General features: G+C 38.9%; 1 protein-coding gene across 2 annotated transcripts in view; it reads right to left on the bottom strand.

Moving 5' to 3' along the window:
• LOC145979507 (clavesin-1-like) overlaps positions 1–23,053 on the bottom strand; it is a 92,768-nt gene that overhangs the window by 34,934 nt on the left and 34,781 nt on the right. For both annotated transcript variants that reach the window (XM_083112445.1, XM_083112446.1), the window contains exons 2-5: positions 19,605–19,740; positions 17,246–17,337; positions 14,864–15,014; positions 13,711–13,907 (exon numbers count right to left, since the gene is read on the bottom strand). In XM_083112445.1, the coding sequence (XP_082968571.1) occupies positions 13,711–13,907; positions 14,864–15,014; positions 17,246–17,337; positions 19,605–19,722 (558 nt within the window). In that variant the 5' untranslated portion in view covers positions 19,723–19,740. The remainder of the gene's footprint in view (positions 1–13,710; positions 13,908–14,863; positions 15,015–17,245; positions 17,338–19,604; positions 19,741–23,053) is intronic.

Below are 23,053 nucleotides of genomic sequence, written 5' to 3'. Positions count from 1 at the left end.
CGTGAATAACCTTTACACCAACTTTCCATATCTCTACCCTCCTAATCGGAGAAGATTCAGCCAACAGACACAATTAAGCTCTACCTAAATGTTTAAATGAAACTTCCCTGTGACCTCAGATCCCAGGTAAAACGGGATTACAACATGGTGGAGGTGTTTCGGGCCCTTTTTGCAATTAAGTACCCTTCTGTACGAATTGCTTTCAATTAAATTAGTCTCCCTCCCTCCCATTTTGGGAGCATTTTTTAAAGTAAATTTTTAGTAATTCCAACTCATACTCCCACAGTACGCTTAAGATGCGTCAGACTCAGTGACAATTTTGTGTATTACCCTATGGAAAACAAACCCTCTTTTTCTTTTATGCCGAGCCCCCCCTTTCAACAAAAATCTAGTCTTCCTGCATAATTTTCATTCAGTACGTATTCAAGCATCATTCACACAGGAATGAGAACACTTGCTTATATTTGTTTGACAAGCGATATATTAATGACGTAAATAACTGTATACCCATACTTTCATTTGTTCTTTGGTCAGCACGACGAACCTTCGTTTATGAATATATCACAGATAGCATTGCACGAACACCTAGATTCCTCCATCGACCAAATCATAGAGTTAGCAACTGCAATCACTGCAAATCCAATAAACGCACGTTCTTTATCCCCACTTCCCTCCCCTCCACTAACACGGTTAAGGTCTGCTAATAGAAATTACCCTCAATTTGTTCTTGGACTGCAAAAACCCGACAGAAACCAACCTCAGCCCTTAGCAAGTACTCTAGGTGACGTTCCTACTCCCTCTAACAATGTTAATAGCTCTGATAACGTAACTGTAGAAATTCCCACCACTAACATGGCCACCCCAATCCCCACTGCATTATACCCGGCACCATTTAGCGGAAATGACCCAAAATACATTGACTCATTTTTCCTCAAGTTTCAAAATGTAGCACACGCCGCAGGATGGTCGGAAGCTAAGCGTAAAGACATGTTGCCTTTATTTTTGACTGACACAGCTTTAACTTATTTTCATGACATACAGAAATTTTGTAGACTTGACATACACCCATATCAAAAACGAGCTAAGCACTTTATTTAAAGGCCCGTACCTATCAGCAGTTCCCGTACAGATAATACTCCAAAGGAAGCAAATGATAACCGAACCCATTCACACCTACGTTATTGCTAAGAAGGCATTAGTCGAGCAATACTTCCCGAACGCCACTGAAGAACAAACTCTCTCTTATATAATCACGGGACTGCGAGCCAAATACATTGGCTGTTTAACCAATAAACACTTTGCCAAAACAGAAGAATTAATTGCCCACCTACAAAATTTCGAACGCCAGCAGTCATTGATTAATTCCCGTATGATGGAGGAGAAATTGGAAATTGATCAGGCAATCGCTCAGGCAAGCTTGCCTCAGACATTCACCCCGACGCCACTTCACAGCTGTTCGCATGCACAGGTCTATTCCCCCCTCCCAAGTAATCCTCACAACCCGAGTCAGCAGTTTGTGTCATACAACCAGTGTCCATCTCCTTTCCTCCCACCATCGACTCATCAAGTCCAAAGTCTACAATCACAACCCGCTCCTGTAATTCCTTCCCAGACCATGTATCAAGCACCCAGTTTCTCAGCGTCACAATCTGGCATGTTTGCTGTACCGAGTTCTGATAGTGCTCGCTGCGCGTCGCCACCAGCCGTAGCCACAGTGGAACACGCTCAAAATGCTACCTCTAGTGATGAAATAAATAAACTTTCGTCACAAATGTCGAAAATATCCCTCTTTTCGCAAGAGCAAATGAACACAGCTTCTCTTTTTAATCTTTGCTCAAATGTACTGGAATTTGCAAAAACGGCTAATCAACACGCACATGACAAAGGGAACAGAGTTTTCAACAAGGGGAATAATAACTCCTCTTCCTACAGGGGTAATAATAATAATAGAGCTAATCACAGAGGTAACTTTAGATCGAACTCTCGAGGCCAGTTCAGAGGTAATATTAACAAGAGGTTTCAACGTCGAGATCAGGGTAATCGCGACAAAGCAAATACATCAGCCTGTAAGTTCTGTGGTCGCTATAATCACGAGAGCGATAACTGCTTTTACAAGCCACAACGAGACAGTAGTTTAAACTAAAATCGTCTTCGACTTGCAGGAACGAAATCGAAGATAATACCAGATTAGACAAAGTTCCTATCATTGAGAGAAATGGCCTATATTTTATCAATAGTAGCATACAAGGGAAACAAGTAGATTTACTTATTGACGTGGGTTCCCAAATATCAATTTATCCCTCCCACCTCCTTCCTACTGAAAGAACAACGTACAAGGTAAAGTCCACAATCCAAGGTGTGTCCGGATCGAAACTGAGTGTGTCTAAAATTGTAGTTCTTCCTATTATAATTGGAAAGCGTAAATATTCGCACCCGTTTAGAATAGTAGATTCAACTAACGTCATTCCCCTTTTAGGAAATGACTTTTTACGAACGCAGAGGTGCGAAATGTCGTTAAAAGACAACACAATAACTCTTCATCATTTAGGACGTACTCCAAATTATAGTATTTTGAGATCAAAGTACAAGACTCACCAGCTGTCACATGACATATTCACTCAAATTGAAAATGCAAATCTCTATGAGGGAAAAGCTGCCCTTTCAAACACAGTTCAGTTAAGTCCACGATCCAAAACTTATATCAATTTGAAAATTAACACTGCCACACCTAATACCCCTAAGCCTGTACTTTTTACACCATCTGCTTCCCTTATGAGCCAGCATCCAATAGTCCTTCCCAATGATGCAGTAAACCCGCAGTCACCTGTCATTCACATACACAACCCTACGGAAACCACAATCACTCTGGAAAGTGACACAGTATTAGGTGAAATATCGACCTGTGAAATTTTAAGTGATGTTACTTCCGTTTGGGAGAATGAAAACGAAGTTGTCGCATTTTCATACTCTTGTAATCAAAGTAATCAAAATAGCACATTAAAACAACAAATCAGTGAAAGTCAAAAGAAATTTGACCCCTCCCTCCTCACAGTTAACCCTGATATTCCCCGAGAAGAAAGAGAAAAAATCCTAAAGCTCGCATACACGTATGCAGATATTTTTCTCTGGCCAGGGGATAAATTAATTAAAACTAATGTTTTGGAATATGGTATCAAACTGACAGATGACACCCCAGTGTATGCCAAGACCTACCCTATTCCTTTTCATTACCGAGAACCCATGAAACAGGAAGTTCAGAAATTACTAGACCAAGGTGTTATAGAACGCTGTGAAGGGAGTCCCTATCGACACCCAGTTCTATTAGTCAAGAAACCCAATGGGACTTACCGTTTTATTTCTGATCTCCGCGACTTAAACAGAGTAATAGCTCCGATTTCCTTACAATCCCCAGACATAAAAACCATCATGACAGAGATGGCTGGTAAGAAATATTACTCAATTTTAGACATGTCCAGTGCATTTTTTCAAATTGCATTAACAGAGCGTTCTAAGGATATTACCGCCTTTTCTATTAACAATCTGCCAGTTTTAGATATGCTAGGTTATGCCAGGGATTGAAAACATCCCCCGGTGTAATGAACCGAGTAAGCGAACTTGCCCTTAGCGGAATAGACAGTTCAGAACTTTCTGTTTACACTGATGACATTATTATTTACAGTTCAAATCTCCCACACATGATGAACATTCTGGACAGAGTGTTTCAAAAGTTAAGACAAGCATCCCTTAAATTATCACCCTCTAAGTGTAGGCTAGCTTTTACCGAAGTAAAAGTCCTCGGTAACTTCGTATCTCAAAAGGGAGTTAAGATTTCAGAGCATATTCTGAAAGCTATTTTGGAATATCCCACCCCTACCACCAAACGCAAGCTTCGTAGTTTTCTAGGACTTGTAAATTTCATTCGACGATTTGTGCAAGGTTTTGCAGGACCAACAGAATGTTTATTCAAGCTTATCAAAAAGAATGTTAAGTTTCAATGGACTGATGAACACCAGAAAAGTTTCGAAACACTGAAAGAAATGATCACTTCCGCCCCTATCCTCCGCCCTTATGACCCTAAGCGCCCCTCATATGTATAGATTGATGCGAGCGGAATTGGCATTGGCGGAGTATTGCTACAGCCCGACGAAGAAGGAAATTTACATTCATGTGCCTATTGTTCACGAGCCTTAACAGAAACAGAGAAAAAAGCTGACACATTTTCCCTCGAAATTGCAGGTGCATATTACGTTTTGAAAACTTTCAATTTTTTTCTTATGAATCAACATTTTGTGGTTCTCACAGACAACAAAGCCTTACCCTATCTTCGTTCAACTAAACACCATAGTTCTATTCTAGGAAGAAGAGCTCTTTATTTTCAGAATTTTGATTTCGAAATAAGGCATGTCAGCGCTAGTAAAAATGAACTTGCGGATGCACTCTCCCGTGCAAGTTTACCTCTTGACAAGACTAATCATGACAAGAAAGATGATGATGATGATGATGATTTGTTCTTTTATCAAGTATTTCATGAACAAGCAGCAGATTTTGATATTAGTTCAGAACAACGTAAAGACCCCTATTTCAGAGACATTATTGACGTATTAGAAAACAAAGACAAACCTAGTAATCCAAAGCTAGAGAAACTTTCGTATTCTTATGTACTCAAAAATGGAGTCTTATACAGGACTAATAAAATCAAAACTGGCTATAGGGATAGACTTTGTATTCCCCATGCATTAAGAAATCAAGTTTTCGACCTTATTCATGCACACAAAATGAATGGAAGTCACCAAGGTGCTCAAAAGTCATATTATTTAATGCTTATGCGTTACTTTTTCCCTAATATGAAGAAATTTGTGTACGATAAGGTTCGACATTGCATCCCTTGTCAGATCTCAAAGAAACCACAAGGTTCTAAACCGCATACGCTGCAAACATTTCAACCAGACCAAATTCCTTTCCAACGAATTCATATTGACGTATGTGGTCCATTAGTCTCTTCTAAAACGCACAAATACAAATATTTTCTATCAGTAGTTGATAGTTGTACAAGATACGTCATTACAGCTCCTTTGGCTAATCATGATGCACAAAACATTGCAACAGCTTTAGTAGAGAAAGTCTTTTTAGTCCATGGCATCCCGGAAACGATCTATTTAGATCGTTCAACACCCAATTCAAGTTTACTCTTACGAGAGTTAGCTAATATTACAGGCGTACAACTAAAATATGTAGATACTTGTGCACATTTCACGAATGGGTTAGTTGAGAGTTCATTTAGTTACTTAAAGAAAGTTATGAGAGTTTTTGTGTTAGAAAAGAAGGCTTCGTGGTGTGACTATTTAGCTAGTGCGACGTTCAGCCACAACGTTACAATCCATTCTGGATCCCTCCAAAGCCCGTATTTTACTTTGTTTGGATACAACCCAAGGATCTTAGCAGACGCTGTCCTTCCTTCGAAACCCGACAAAGTTTCCCAGACGAACGCACAGAGACTTGAACTCCTGACTTCCATACGTAAGACAGCACATGACAACTTACACAAGCGTTACGAACAGCAGAAAAAGTACACAGAGCGCGCTTCTAGGCAAATACAGTACTCACCAGGACAACATGTATGGATTTTGGATGCCACAACGACTCCAGGCGTGTCAAAAGCCTTTGCGTCCTCTTATAAGTATAAAGGAACTATTCTTCGCAAAGTTAATGAGAATTCCTACGAAGTTACTTACATCGACGGCAGAAACAAGGAGAAATCTGACACTATTATTATTTCTAGACTTAAAGCCCGCTACGACTAGTGCCATAAAAACCCCACTAACATATACGCTAACATTCATTAACACTCCACTCCGTTATCACTCTCTTTAGCCTCCTCGTTGCGTACATTGCACATGCTAACATCCCATGATCCAGCATTTTCTCACGCTCATCGACTCCCCCCTCTTTCCACTTCCCGTGCTCGCACTGCATTTCTCCGTTAGAACGAACTCTTTTTTTTATTTTTAACAAGACCAGGATTATAGAATGCTATCTCAATCGTCGGAACATTATATAATACATCTATTGCCTAATAATTTATTTTTACTGATATTTTAATGTTATTTTATAATTTGCGATTATACGCATAGTAATAGTCAGAACATATCACTTAGCTGATTTGACTAATAAGTACTTAACGCGTTTATGATTCTAACTAGCAAATATTTTTTTCCCCATTTGCTGGTACATATACGCTCAAATGAAGGAAAAGTACAAAGAAGGAAAGAAAGAACTAAGATAGAACAAGATCAACGATTTCAAGAACAAATGAACTGCGTAGAACTTGCTTGAACTTTTGGCTTTTTGGCCATAGCAATTTTTTTTTTATTTACGCTTAGGTGTAACGCGAACTGCTTCTTTGAAAGCTGCAATGCACTAAATTTGTTAACAAAGCATATAATAAATAGGCAAATGTTCCCACTCTCTCCTTTAATTTTATAGTTCAAATATTGATAGCATACAACATGGTATAGCTTATATCCCATGAAATTAAAACCTACTCTCTTTTTCCATGAACTTGCTATAAACATATTACTTACTCTTTTTCACTTCTTTTTCAATTTTTTTTTATCAGCGAATCGAAGGCGCTTAATCCTTTGACCACAAGACACGTAAAATTCTTGCAACTATTTTTACATACGGCATTTACACATATTACAGAAGGAAATGTCTCGTAATCACTTAGTTCGTTCTATTATCGCTGAATTCTCCTTTCTTTTCTCATTTCATTTACGGCTAAGCCGACTATTCTAACTCCCCCCCGTTGCCCCCCGGCGAACTTTCCTAACAACATGGAATTATTCCACCTATTCCCCCCCCCCGTTGCCCGGGCGAACTTTTCTTCAGGTAAACCTGTCACTCATCAACAGGTCCCCTTAAAAACTCTACGTCATATCAGTAATAACGCCCCTTCGCCGTCCCTACGATTAGATATTACCTCCCCTCCCCCCAAAAAAATTCACCAATTTTATCTGAAAGTCCTTTTTCAATCGACTTTATCACCCGACATCATTTATTATAACTCTGCTCCACTACCTTTTACATTTTTCTTAATTTTTCCCTTTTTGCGCTTGTTTCATTCTCATCGCCACGGATGCTACCGGACTCATGACGACCACCTGCTTGTGCCACCGAGCGAGAGACCTAGGCTCATCGCAGAGAACGACGACGATCTTGTGGAGTTCCAGCACCAAAAGGACCCGATCCCGTCTGGACCGCATGGCTGATTTTTCCCATCTTCCGGACCGCGATGCGGACCTGGAGCGCTTTACTCAGGACGTCTCTTGACCCGAAGCGCCATCTCAAACTTGACTTCCAGACTGCCCTTCCATGACGTCACGGCGACTTACATCGGCAAGGCCCCTCCCACTGAGTGCATACTGCCCTTGTTTCCTGACGTCATATGATACGCATTGTTATTTTTCATCGGCTACAAGTGTTCCGGTGCTCAGCCCCATCAACTACCGTCAGGCACACGCAATTAGTACACACGTATGTCATTTACAGTGCCAAAGTTTGTGACCATGGGTGCTGCCCATACTGGATTAGAGATACGTCTCTTTCTCTTGTGTTTTTTTTATCGTCAGTTGCAAAGAACGTCCAGCCTATGGCGACATGAAGTCTACAGCGTTGCCATGATAACTTTACCTCAAAGCTCCGCCCCTTCTCGTGTGTGTTATGCCGACTGTACTTTGAACTCCGCGCACAGTGAATAAAACCACGTGCGTTATACGGCATTTCTTCCCAGTGTGCTGACATGTGTTTTTTTTATTTTCGTGTTGTCATCGTTCATTCAAAACTAGTTCAGTGTCACACTTATGTGATTATTTTTATATCCATGCCTCAAGACTTAGATATTGGTGCTCGTACTTTGTGAGTATACCAGAGGCTATGACCTACAGTTTTAATTTTTTTCTACGTATTTTTATATTTTTTTTCTCAACGGTGTTTGGTGCTACGATATTTTTGATGATATGACTATTTTGGTGATCTCAATTTATTTTATGGGGGTTGTGAATCTTCTGGTGATTGGCTTGCTGTATTGGTTTTCTACGAGTTTAATATGTTAATAAATGATAATTTTTAAATATAACCTACTCCGGAGAAGGTAGTCGACCATCACAGATTGGTTCGATTAACTCAACAAGGGGAATGTAGAGATATGGAGATTATTAAACCGAGAAAACATCGTCATGTTAATATTCACTTGTTTATTTCCTGAACTTGTCCGACCAGCGAGTGATCCCAAGAATGCGCTAACTTGTAACTTCCGTTAAACAAGGAACTGAAAGGCAAACGCGTGGATCCAAACAAGATCCATCGTGTTCGAAATGTTTAACAACCTTTCGACGCCGCCTGAGATTATAAAAGCAAGCTCCTACCCGGAGCTCGCTCTCTTTTGGATTTTGACACTCATCGAAGTTACATGGATAACTAGTCTGATTACTTTACAACACATTACACTGCTGAACTACGACGATGGAACACGGAGTTACCGCTGCCTAGCATGCTACAAGTCGCAAGGGATCGCACGGTTTGGTGAGCTGAGGATCGCTGGATAGAACCTTGGCACCTGTCACGATTCGGTCTGCAAGAAGCATCAGGACAAGACATCACACACACCTACCAGGTATGAACAAGCGTGAATAACCTTTACACCAACTTTCCATATCTCTACCCTCCTAATCGGAGAAGATTCAGCCAACAGACACAATTAAGCTCTACCTAAATGTTTAAATGAAACTTCCCTGTGACCTCAGAGCCCAGGTAAAACGGGATTACAACAATATACTTCACAAACTGAACTATTAACGGAGCTCCAGAAATTCAATATTCTCGATCTCGTGATATTTTGCTTCATAGTGTGTCACTGACTGCAAGTGTATTATTTCCAGTGTATAAGGATATATCTTCTCACATGCACGCACCTAAAGAGCACTGCAAATGAGAGTGATCGATAGTCTTGGAAACCTCAATGTCCAACACTGTAAGGACTACTGTGTGTATTTATAGTACATATACACAGTGCTTTTATGTGGCGATACGCAAACTTACACGTACCGTCATCGTTTTATACATGAGATTGAAATTAATAAAGAAAGAAATGCGAATTTGTGGAACAACATGACTACATGCACTATCATTTATGAACATGCCAGTATGCTAACTAACAAACAAGAATGATATTAGAGAGGTAATAAAAAGCAGGCTTCATTAAGGAAATGTATGTTACTTTTCTCTTCATAAACTTTTGACATCTCGTTTAATATCTAAGGACATAAAAGTTAAAAGTAAAATGTAAAAAAAGTAATTTTGCCTGTAGTATTATATGGATGCGAAACTTGGTCCCTATACATTGAAAGAGGAACATAAATTGAGAGTATTTGAAAAAAAGATTTTTAGGAAAATATTTGAGCCTGAAAGGGATGAAGAGACAGGTGAGTGGAGAAGGTTACATAATTTAGAAGTACATAATTTGTAGTCATGTCCAGATATTATTAGAATGACTAGATCAAGAATACTTAGATGGACAGGCCATGTGGCACGAATGAGAAAGGATAAAAGAGTTTACAGGATTCTTGTTGGGTATCCTGATGATAAGAGACCAGACGTTTCATGGAGGGATAACGTTTAAATGGACCTAAAGGAAATCATTAGGGATGGAATAAAGTGTATAGATCTTGCTCAGGATATGGACAGATGTTTGGCCTGAGTTGCTGCAGCCGTGAACCTTCGGATTGAAGAAGGCTAGAGAGTTATTAGTTAGAGGTAAAAAATACTTACTGTTTCACCAGAATAAAAGATTGATCTTCATATATACAATTATCAGCAATTACATTTCAATTACACACGACATTTTATACTACTATACATCTTGTTGCTATACAACTTTTAAGCGTGTTGATAAATCTCTCAGTTTTTTTTACATTTTGGCAGGTTTGCACATCAAGGTTAATCTATTTATCCACCTGAAACTAGTTGTCTGTGACATCAAATATTTACAAAATTAGGAAACGAACAACACAATACTTCAACAAAATAACAAACAATTATAATGAAATGTCAAGGTCACTGCTACTTCTAATTAGATTTTGATTACATATTAAGTTTCAGAAAGTTAGAAACAAATGTTCCCATTAGGTTATCTCCATTAAAGCAGATATGGACATACCTAATTATAATTTGAAAAAAAAAAACATTGGTAAATCATAATTGCATGGTAACTGTATTGAAATATTTATGATTGTAATTAGGAAATCAATATTTAGTATACACTTCAGTGCGCTGAAATGAAAAGCAACAACCTAAAGAAATTTTCAAAATCAGAAATTTCTTAGTAATTTTGAATAATATGCAAATATGTTTAGATATTAAACATATGTAGCTTATATACATATAATATTATTCATATTACATGGTTTTAGATCAAAATTACTGATCAAATAAATCAACCGGAACTGGACTCATTTTCAGAAACCAATACCTAAAATGCGACACTTGTAATATGATCATTGTTAGCTACACTGGAGAGAGCAAATCCAATTGTCTTTAAATCTTGTGTTTCATTTTGGTTCTTAGCCGCTACATTGGATTGAAAATGGGGAAATTCGTATTTTTATATTACTTGTTTCTCGAATATTAATCAACCGCTTTCGTTTTCTTGCTACTTATATATACTCTAAATAAAATCTACAATTGTTGTTCTTAGAATCCTCTTACTAAAATCAACAATACTGCTAGAAAGTTAAAAAAAAAAATAAACAGACAATTTAGAGTAATGTGACCATACTTTGTTTGATGAGTGAAATTAACCAACAATGGAAGGGCATCTAGTTTCTTAGATCACGTAAATCTGATTTGTCCGAAGTTACTTGGGGTGGTGGTTGTTAATGGTTCAGGGTGCCTAGAAACTAGCAAGTTATGAACGCGGACATTGGCCGTTTCGATGCTAACGATGACGAAATAAGCTGCTTTAAGTTCGTAATCGACGGATACTTCGGCACAAATTAAAAAGTGGATTAGAATATTACTCTATGGCAGGCCTCCCGTCCAAAATGTGGTCCGAAGGGTCATATTAGGACAGCCGTTGTTTCTTATGACGTCCTACATTTTCCTCGCGAAAATCGTAACAATCCAGTAGCCGCCATCTTGCCCCAGCATGAATCCGTATATTACGAAACCCATGAACATGCAACTGAGCAATATGCAGGAGTTTCTAAACCAAGATGGAAATGCATTTTAAGCCACATACAGCTTTAATTAAATCACAATTTTACATGTTAACAATGAAACACCCACCATTAGGATTAGCAAGTACAGATAACACTTGTCCTTGCAGTAGAAATTCAATGGCTCTAATATAAATAATAAATAAAATACTAAAATTAAGCATTAATTCTTCTAACAACTTGGCATTACTTTACGAATAATTTCTTATTATTGTATATTAATAAGTAGAAGCGTTATCTCTACTATCTTGCCCCAAGGGTGTAACGGGTAAAATTGATGCACATGCCTCAAGTACGTATATATTTATTGACCTAGGACCTAAAGCAATCCCCCCCCTCTTCCAATTGAATGTAAATTATGTTAATTACTTCAAATACCCATATTGTACACGGTTCGAATTCACGAATCTGTAATTGGTGAACCATACCTTTGTTATAAATAGAAACTTCGGAAGATGATAATAAAGTATGGTGATGGCATTGTTGGCACAAAGAACTGTCGTATTGATCGTTTCGGCCACATTCTGGGGGGACCTTATGTATCTGAATGTTCCGTCAAACAATCGAATATTTCGATTCGAAAATAAACGAATTTCTGAGCATTATTTATTACATTGTTTCCTTATCATATCTGAAACATTTTAAATATCCTCATGTGTTAACCTATAAGCCTGTTTCAATCATAGTTTTAGTCTGAATTGATTTTTAAGACCACTTTATGTACATATAGGCTAATCGGGTCTGGTCATAGAGTTGAAAGTGTGATCCAACCCACTGTGATCGGGGAGGTCGCCACTTCATGCACAGATACGCTAATCGGGACCGGACGTACAGTATAGCTTAGTTAAAGTGGAATCCTAACCATTGTGGAATTTGCATTCACTGGCTATCGAGACAGGGGCTCCTTGATTACCAGGTGACAACGTTACCACTAAGCCATCGGGGAGGTCGATTGGTGAAATGCCTTGAAACGAACTTCATGTATAAGCAGGACAGTTGTGAAAAAAAACACGGAAATATCCTTAACAACCAGCCGTTATCCAGTGCTCTACTTCACCAAAAGATCCTTCAACGTGAAGTTTCCTAGGAGTTTCTAATCGTTCCTCTTCAATTTCGATGAAACTTCTACAGGTTGTTTATAAGTATCGCATTCACTAAGCAAATAAATCTTGACTGCTCTCGGTGCAACGTAAAGTTCCTTGTTTGAACATAGGTCTTACCGAATATGATCTTTTTTATGGCAGAAGGTAACTCTTCCCCCGCTATTTTTGGAAGGGGACGCAAACTTTAACCTTATTTTCAAGGAATGGTCCTTTCTCAACCGAATGAAATCATTTCATGTTCCTGGGTGGATTACATTATAGAATATGTGAAAAAACTCCCCATTTTTATAATTTTTTCAGAACGTGTGGGACCGTGGTCCACCCAACCCCTCTTATTAGGTTTTGCGTTTTTATTTCTGCACGGTTGCATGCCCTGTTGTTCTAGCTGCAAGACAAAAGTTGCCCAAAGTAGATTGGTCAAATCGTCTACGAGTTATAACATTTTTTGTCAAATAAGTGTACTCCAAAGCCACTAAGATGGGTTAAGTGGGCCGCGGCCCCAACTTTCAATTTAAAAGATCATAATAACAGGGAGGTTTTTCACATATTCGATAATGTAATGTACCCAGCTACATGAAATGACTTTCATTCGGTTGAGAAAATAATATTCTTTGAAAATAAGTTTAAAGTTTATCTCTCCTTCCCAAGATAGCGGGGAAGAAGGGGCAAACTCCCCATTTGTATGATTCTTTTCATTGAAAGTTGGGGGCCGTGGTCCACCCAACCCCTCTTATTGGCTCTGGCGTTTTTATTCCTGCACGAGTGGAATGCCCTGATGTTTTAGCTGAAAATCAAAAGTTACGCGAAGTAGACTGGTCAAATAGTCTACGAGTTATAATATTTTTTCGGTTTCGCCGAGGCTTTTGGCGCGAATTTTAAATTCGTACACTTATTTGACAAAACATGTTATAACTCGTAGACTATTTGAGCAATTTACTACGGGTAACTTTTGTTTATCAGCTAGAACAACAGGGCATGCAACAGTGCAGAAAGCAAAACGTTTTATCTGTTTTATCTGCAACACAACAATAACCAGTAGTAGATTGGTCAAATAGTCTACGAGTTATAACATTTTTTGTCAAATAAGTGTACGAATTTAAAATTTGCGCCAGCTTCTATACGTAACTTTGGAGTCGGGGGGAGGGGGTCCTGGGTGGGTGGGTTTTCTTCCACATGACATTCCTAAGTTTTATCTGAACATTTGTCAGCGTTTACAACTTCACATACAAGCATGAATGTGCTAAAAGCACATGAACTTTTTAATCAGCACAATGGTCACCAGTTATATTTTCTATGAGTCACATGTGACCCATTGTCCGAATAAAGATGTAACTTACCTCGAATATCTTGGCGTAGAGAATAATGTTGCGCGGCGTTACCCATCTCACGATGCTCCACTTGAGGCCTGTGCCAGTGATGATGAGAATTCCTCCGCGGGCTCTGACGGTTTGCTCGTCCTCCAGGAATATGTGGTACGCGATGTCGTTTATTTTGGTCAGCTCCTCGAATGAGTGTTTCGAAGGGTCAATGTTTCCTTCAGTAAAGGAGCGGATACAAACATGTTATTTTCATTTCTACACAACAAATTAATTTAAATATGTCAATTTGCAAGGGATGATGCAAGATATAGCGATAAAACTGTATAACATTTGATATATTAAATGAAAGATTTTATCTTTTTTTTCATTTTGAATTGCTGCTTTAATTCCACTTTATGCACATAAAGGCTAATCGGAATTGAACCTACAGTTTAAAGTAGTATCCGAACCACGGTGCTATGTGCCTCCACAGGGTATCGAACCCGGGACCCTTTTGCGCCAACGGGGAGCCAATGTTATATGAATTTTACCTTTCTATCTTTAGTGGTTTCTAAAAAAATCGATAGCTATAAATTGGTTTTGATTGTAGAGCGGAAGAGAGAAATAGAAAGTTGATCGAGAACATGGTATCCTATACAGAAATCAATGGTATGTCAAGCAAATCAATCTCTTGTACGTATATGGTTCGAATAATTTCTAAGAATTAGAAGCATTACCATTGTTTTATTTTTTGGCGTTTAGTTGCTTGACTCCCAAAGGCAGACTGACAATCCAATCGTGTTAACCTAGAAGTTACTAAGGCTTTCATTTGAGAAGATACGAGCCTATCTTCACATTGGATGTTTACCGAAATACCACCAGGTCACTTTTGATGCATAATTGTCACTCACAATTATATGCAGCGGTTGGACTGTATATTGATATTTATTGCGTAGAACTATTGTTTGGTATGTCTAAGAGTCCACCATACTTTGTATCTTGTATTTTGTGAGATATAAATATTTGTCACATACGGATAGACAGACGGACAAACAAATGGAAACGACTGACGCAAATTTGCAGATTGGTAGCCTAAAAATGAAGCTGTGTGCAGTGACCATTAATGATAAAAAAATCTAAGACATAGAATATAAGCGCACAAGACAGAAGTTTACCTCAGTTTTGGACATACCTTCGTAACATACAATGATGAGCCTTCCATCCTTGTCCCTGTTCTTAAGAACCCTAAATATATTAAAGTGGGAAAGGTACAGGTAGTTCACGGGATTTTCAAAGCAGAAATTGTCTCTTCGTTCCGACCGAACTTTGTAGAATTTGGTTAGCTGAAAAATAAAATTCCATAATCAAGACCCTATTTATATTTCGGCATGAACTCTGTATAATATAATGTAGGACTGTATATATATACACACGTTGTCGCAAAACAACATCAACAACGCTTGGGTGCTGGTAGGTATCATATAGACAAATAACCTTTTCTTATAAACTTTACCTCAATTGTGCTTAGTTTCTCCTCTACAAGCGTTTAAAATCTCACCTTTATATATGCAACCCAACATAGTAAACGATAGTTTTGACGTAACTTCCAGGAACGCGTGGCAAGATTGCCACTAGCGTCCGTTGGTAAAGGAAACTACTTGAAAACAACAACTTGGGAGTTTTACCTGAGGAAAATGAAAGGTAATAATGATACTTCCGAAGTATTTACAGTATTAATATCTAATAAATGCGCCGGACCCTGTGGCGGAGTGGTTAGCACATCGCGCTACGACGCCAGGGGTCCCGGGTTCGAATCCTGGCTTGGACATGGATGTTTGTGATTGTCTGTTCTGAAAAGTCCTGAAATTGAAATAAGAATGAAATGATATGAGTGAATGAAGTGCGATGGGGAAGCTTCCGCATAAGGGCTTTCCTTCTAGAAAAAAGAAGTGGTTAGCACATTCCGCTGCGACACCAAGGGTGCCGGGTTCGAATTCCGCTCGAGCTTGGTTGTTTGTAAATGTCCATTCATCAATTTCATCACTCATCCCCATCTTCGCAAGAGGCACAAAACGCGAAGAAAAATAAACTAAATCAATCAGTCAATCTAATAAATGCGGACTGCATTTTAAGACTGTTAATTCCAATGTGCTTCTATGATGAATTTGACGAACTAACAAATGTAAACCTAATGTAGTAAAGCTTGAAGCTTTCCTGGCGACGAATGATGAATAGATTCTCTCGGCCTATCGACGAGGTGAATTGTGGAAAAGATTCCAAGCTTTCGAGAGCTGACGTCACTCTCATCTTCAAGGTAGAAATCTGCACTTCTACCCTGAAGATGAGAGTGACGAACCCATTTCCGCAACGCACCTGGTCGATAGTTCGAGACAATCTGTTCAGTAAACGTAATGTGTTGGCAGTCTCTTTTCAAAAACGCAGATGTAATGTTATAACAATTTATTTAGTCTACTAAGTATTTGAAAGTTATACCTAGATATGTTAGCGAAATTTCTAATCAAGTCCGTCACACAATACGGGGGCAAATCTCTTACTGTAAAGGAGATAATTTTAAGGGCTTTAGTAACTAAATGAAAAGCACCACTTAAACATTAATTAATTCAGAATTATGGATACCTTAACCCATTACATTTGATCGTTCGCCGTTTCCATTAACACCTGTCCCAAATTTCTCTTGCTATTATTGATATTGCATGACACTAGAAACATGACGGAGACATTGCTGAATTAACAGTATTGGATTTCGATCCACATTTATTGTAAATTCTATGTCTTGATGAATTTATAAATACTTATAAATTCCTTACTTCATAATTATTTTGGATTTTTTCCAGCTAAGACTAAGTAGTATTCGTTTTCAAGTTGTCTCTCTTAAAAATGGACGCTAGTGGCAACCCTGCTACTCGTCCTTAGAAGTTACGTCACAGAGACGTTTTGCTGTGTTGGGTTGCATAAATACAGGTTACATTTTTAGAGCTTAAAGCGCTTTCGAAGTAATGGATATATGGAAAACTTATTTGTTTTTATGATAACTACGAAACCCAACCGATTTGAATTTTTCTTTGGACACCCTATGTATGTATACATAGATTCACACATACATACACACATAAAGTGTCCTGAAATTGTAAAGTATTTCACATATTGTAGGTTAAATATTTTGTGTGTATCGTGTGCCCAGAAATTTTGTAGCAGAAAATCTCTATGGTCCCAGCTTGTCACGACTATGCATTCCTTCCTTCCCTGATAATAACATCGCAAAGTAAAGAGTTATAGAACTTTTTCCTTCATGTCTTCTGCAACACATTACTTTTGAAATAACAATATCCCAAAATATTCTCTCAAAACTCTTTGGTATTCACACATATAATAAACAGAATTCATTAGATACAAAGTTACGTTTAAAAATATAATGTATATGCTGTTTATAGTAATAGATTAAAATGTCAACAGAATATCTTGCTTAAAATAAATGAACTTCCAACGGACAATAAAGCAATTCTTTATACATTTTGAAATGGTTAGTTACATTAATTGAATAAATCATACGAACCGTTTGAAATGATTTAGTGATGTCAAAATCGTTCGGCCACAAAAATTTCATTAGGTATTTGTCGTCCATTCCAACTTTAAGATTTGGTTCACCTGTGAAAGTAATAATGGAATCATTAGTTGCATTTTAATAATCTAGTGACGTTTTTCTTCTTAGGAAAAATGTATTATCAATGAAAAAATTAACTAAGAAGAACCTCATAACCTACCACACATAGTTTATATCTTTGTTAATTATAATTATTAATTATTTTGTAGTAATTGACAGACAGAAGGAACAAGAAATAATTTCAAGGTCTATCATACAACAAAACGTTTTGTTATATTGTTATTGCATAAATTGGGCCTTTATTCTGATATTAATTCTCAACTTTTCCGATAAGATTAAATAAGGATGATTATTTACTAAAAAGTCTTCGTGATTATCCAATTACGACTACCGGCGTTCGAACGATTGTCTTTTTGTAACAATATTACATCGGAAACTTGCATTAGTTCACGAGTTATTAGATATCCTAAATTGTGAGTTTTACATACATGGTGTATTTAAATTGTTAATCGTTGCTCTATTTCGCATACTTAAAGTATAGGTATTCAAGTTTTAAAAATTAGTTTAATGGCTGTAATAAGTTAAAGTGTGTTTGTATATGTATAATGAGCTTGACTTGAAAATTTTCCAGTGAAGAATGATACCACTAACTTCTCTTGAAGTAATAGAAGGTACATAAACGAAAGGAGAACTCCCCATGATCCACCTTTTCAAGGGACTTTTCAGTTTTGACCTCCAGCTTGCTGAAGCCTCTAGCTCTCAATGCATTACTATTATCTTTCCTTACGTAAAAGTGGTAGCCGTGGGATATGGTCGTTTTGCAACACGAGGTCCAAACAGTTTTTAATGTAGCAGTCTTTATATATATATATATATACCGGGTGGTTCAAAGATCCCGGAACGGTCACATATCGTGAGAAATACACATCGAATAGGAAAACGAAAAAATGCGTGTTTAATAAGTGAAAGAAAGCTATTCAATGATATCACACTTCATCTTTGTTCCTAATTGAGCTTGAGGATGACTCATAGCTTGTTAGACTCGAAATGAAGTCCTCTTTCCGATTCTACAATAAAAATTGGGGGTTTCCATTTACAATTTCACAGTTGCACCCCGCCCCACCCTCAGGGGGCGGGAGTAGGGAATGAAGTGTGATATCACTGAATAGCTTTCTTTCACTTATTAAACACGCATTTTTTCGTTTCCCTATTCGATGTGTATTTCTCACGATATGTGACCGTTCCGGGACTTTTTGACCACCTGGTATATAACCCCGATGTTAAGAAATCCCCCGTGTCTGCACGAAGCACGCGTTACTAATCACATATCCTTCGCGAAGTCGTTCGTTGCTTTCTGGGACCTCTTTTAGCACTTGCTTGTCCTTCAGCACATGTCACGCCTGTCGCATTGAAGACCCTTTCAGGTCAAATATGTACTTACTGTCGAGCTGAGAAAACGCCAGTATCAATGGATTATTACATTTTTGGGGCCGTGGGGGTTATTTAACATCGTTTTCACAAAGCACAATGATGAAGTATCACTTATCCAAATGGTATGAGCTAAATATTTAAGGGAATGTATTAAAATACGCTTTTGTAAGATCATATAAAACTGTTTTAGTAGTAAACTACGAGTAGTTAGCCTAAAAGACGTACCGAGTAAATTTACTCTACTACAGGGTTTAAAATCGGGTTTCGATTTATTTAAAACATGTGACAATTTGAATGGCATGGAGTTTAAGTTCACTTTATGGATAGTAAGGGTAATCGAGACTTGACCTACAGGTTAAAGTGGGAGATCGAACCAATATGTGCCTCCACAGGGAATCGAATCTGGGACCCCTTAAATATATATGATAAAAAAGTGGGATTCTAATGTTGTTAGGAAATAAAATTATCATATTTTCGTATATAAAATATTAGTTTTTCACTGAGAATGCAATTTGAAATGTATGTGTGCAAGTGTGTGTTTCTTTGGGTGAGTTCGTTGATTGCTATTATTTTACTTCGCTTTTTGTGTCACTTTCGGCTAATTTGCGAACATTGGGATGGGTGATAATACGATGAAATTGATGAATGGACACTCTGAAACATCCATTCACACGCGGAGATTCGAACCCGGCACCACTGGTGTCGTAACGTGATATGCTAACCACTCCGTCACAACGGTCGGCCAGAAGCATATGTGTGTATATGTGTGTCGGAAGGGTATATGATCACGAATAATTATTTCCTCCTTATCGCTACGATTTCTAAAGTGGTGTATTCAACTTATTAACAGTTTACAGTTTCCATGAAAGTTTCAGCGGACCTGCGATCATATCCCTGAGCTCCTGCAGCGCCTCCTTGGTGCTCTGCTTCTTCAGGGCCTCTTCGTAGGCTTCGGAGGGAGAGAGTTCCCTCTCGGAGACTTTCTGGTTCGCAGCCATTTTCGTTCCCCCGTCTCACTGAAAACCAGGAAATAAAAACTTGACACGTAATCGAGAAAACTTCAAAAGAGTCGGAACTAATAGTAAAACTTGTTATATCTAAAGTAAAGCATATGTCCTGCAATATCAGAAAATATTGGCGTTACCAATTTGATAAACATAACAGTGTCTCTAAATTTATATGGGGTGAAAATACCTATATACCCAAGTCGTCACCAAACAGGTACCGTACTATATTAAAGGTCCAAGGTTGGAATTGTACTTAAGTAGTCCAGTTTAGACAGTTGAACGTCCTCTTGTGAGGAGCTGAAGTGAGGAGCAGTGTTGCCAACTCCTCACTCGAAAAAATCACCAAGGTTTTTGTTTTTGGGTATAACCTAACCTAAAGCAAGGAGCTGGCAACCTTGCTTGAGGTATTTTCTCGCAGTGTTGCCAACTCCTCACTCGAAAAAATCACCAAGGTTTTTTTTTCTTGGTCTAACCTAACCTAAAGCAAGGAGCTGGCAATCTTGCTTGAGGCTTGCCTTACAGTGCATAAAGCAAGGTTGCCAACCCACTGGTATTTTTGCCATAGCCTTTTACAAAAAAAGAGAGAGGGAAGAGTTAAACAACCGACAGCTTACCCGCAGCTTTTTTTTTGCTCTAACCTAACCTAAAGCAAGGAGCTGGCAATCTTGCTTGAGGCTTGCCTTACAGTGCATAAAGCAAGGTTGCCAACCCACTGGTACTTTTGCCATAGCCTTTTACAAGAAAAAAAAGAGAGAGGGAAGAGTTAAACAACCGACAGCTTACCCACAGCCTTTTTTGCTCTAACCTAACCTAAAGCAAGGAGCTGGCAACTTTGCTTGTGCAATCAACCCGGTTGACCGCCCTCAAGTGGAGATCAGCGTTGCCAACTCCTCACTCGAAAAAAAATCACCAAGGTTTTTTTTTGGTCTAACCTAACCTAAAGCAAGGAGCTGGCAACTTTGCTTGTGCAATCAACCCGGTTGACCGCCCTCAAGTGGAGATCAGCGTTGCCAACTCCTCACTCGAAAAAAAATCACCAAGGTTTTTTTTTGGTCTAACCTAACCTAAAGCAAGGAGCTGGCAACTTTGCTTGTGCAATCAACCCGGTTGACCGCCCTCAAGTAAAAATCAGCGTTGCCAACTCCTCACTCGAAAAAAAAATCACCAAGATTTTTTTTGGTCTAACCCAACCTAAAGCAAGGAGCTGGCAATTTTGCTTGAGGCTTGCCTTACAGCGCATAAAGCAATTTTTGCCAACCTACATATACTAAACAAGGAGAGCCGGCACTGCTGTAAAAGAGAGAGAGATGGGTGGATGGCAACGCAGTATGTGTGTGCGTGTGTGTGTATAATATGTGGCATTATTAACTAGAGTGTGTTGGCAATTTACTTACAACTAAAAAAAAATAGAGATGCCAACGTTGGTGTAAGATGAAGAGAGAGAGACCCATGGCTGGCAACAGTAATAAGCGAATGCGCCATATCGTAATTTTCCAACTCCGTATATCGTGACCTTTGTAAACCTCTCTCGGGGGAACGATGTGCCACACACACGCGCGCGCGCGCGTATGTATTGTGACGCAAGCAAACAAACAAAATAATAATTGTTGTTTTTTTTAGGATACCTGGCCCCTATAACCTCGCGAGGGTGCGTGGTGCCCAACACAGTTCTAATGGCCGCGGCTAACAAAGTCATGCTTTTGTAGAGTTTCATGGGTTTTTTTTTCTCAAACTTCTATGAAACTCTACAGAGGACCTCCGTAATGCATGCAACGTGTACTAACGACTCTAGTGTTATTTGATGTTGTGATATTTTTGGATATAGAGTTTTATTGTAAGATATAGATAAAAATAATTATGTTTATTATAATATTTTCTTGATGAAGATGGAGAATATGTGTGTGTTACAATTAAGGTTGCATGCTTTTTTTTCTAGTATGTGTGTATGTGTTTTTGATGTTTCGACAGCATCTGAAACGATAAAAAAAAATTTATTGTTAATTTTCACGTGTAAAAAAAAACAACAAATTTTTTTGTGCAAATTTTCTGATTGTCTCGTGCTATAGTGCAAAAAAGATATTGTAACTGATAACTAATGAAATTGACATTTGTAACTGATCTGAACTAATGAAATTCGTATTGTGCTATTGTAACTGATTGTGCTAGTCCAAAAAATTACTTATTGTGCAAGAAAAAATGTTAAAAACTTGTTAAAACTGCTCTGTGACCCTCTCGTTCTTCACGTCGTAGGCGAAGGACTTCTCTGCAATCAGGATGACACTGCATAGGGTATCCTCGGGCAAGGCATCGTGGAACTCGCAGACGACCTTGATGTTGGTTCGATCGTTGACCACAACCTGCTTTCTTTTTGTGGTGTTGATGACGAACATCGGCCTGCGGATTTTGAATTCGCTGGGCGTGTAGTACATGTCCACGCTTCCCTCGGTCACGCGTTTGTAAGCCGAGAACGCTTCGTAAAGTTTGAGATAATCGTTTTTGGTCATGTCGAGGTTGTAATTCTCGCGTGGGAACACTTCGTTCCTCCCATTCTTGAGATAAATGTTCTTGATCTTGCAGTCGTCGAACTTGCTGGAATCTTTTTCCTGATTGTTATTGCGCCCGGTCTGAAAGAGCACTACGACGAAATCTGGCATGTCGAACTGTATGTTGTTGAACTGCGTCGTCACGTCGAATTCCATGTGACTTCCCGATGCCACCTTCTGCACGCACTGGTAACCGTGAAAGTGAATCGGCACCTGCGGACTTTCAAGATCTCCGCTTTGTACTTGAGGGCGTAATTCGTTTCGTATTCCACCACCGGCATTCTCAATTCCATGCTCCGGATGACGCACTTGGCCGCTTCGGGTAAAGTGTTGGCTATCGGCGTGGTGCCGTCCGGACCCAAAGTAGCGTATCGCATCAGTGCGTCGTTGTCGTTGGCAGCTCTTCGAAACGTAACGCGCAGTCCTCCCTTCCACATGATCTCCTTGTAGTCCGAGAAGAAACCAGGCAGCAGACGCATGGGAAAGAGCACCGTGTGACTTCTCGTCGATATTTTGGTCCCGGCTTCGAATACCCCGGCCTGATAGTACGCCGCATCCCTTTTGGATAATTTCAACGTTCCCACTGCCGTCGACGTGATGCCTGGATAATCTATTCTGTCGATGACGGTGTTGTGTTTCCTCACCTCCACCTGCGAGAACAGGTGAGGCACGAAGTTGTCCACGAGTATCAAGTTTGCTGCTGCAGGAAACGCGTCTCCGCTTTCCTTCTTCACCACGTCGAATTGAAGGTAGAGGTCCGCTCTGTGAGGATGAACGAA

This window comes from Lepisma saccharinum, chromosome 26 (genome assembly GCF_977018435.1).
Source record: "Lepisma saccharinum chromosome 26, izLepSacc3.1, whole genome shotgun sequence".
Classification (NCBI taxonomy): Eukaryota; Metazoa; Arthropoda; class Insecta; order Zygentoma; family Lepismatidae; genus Lepisma; species Lepisma saccharinum.
This window is presented reverse-complemented; position numbering and strand designations above follow the sequence as displayed.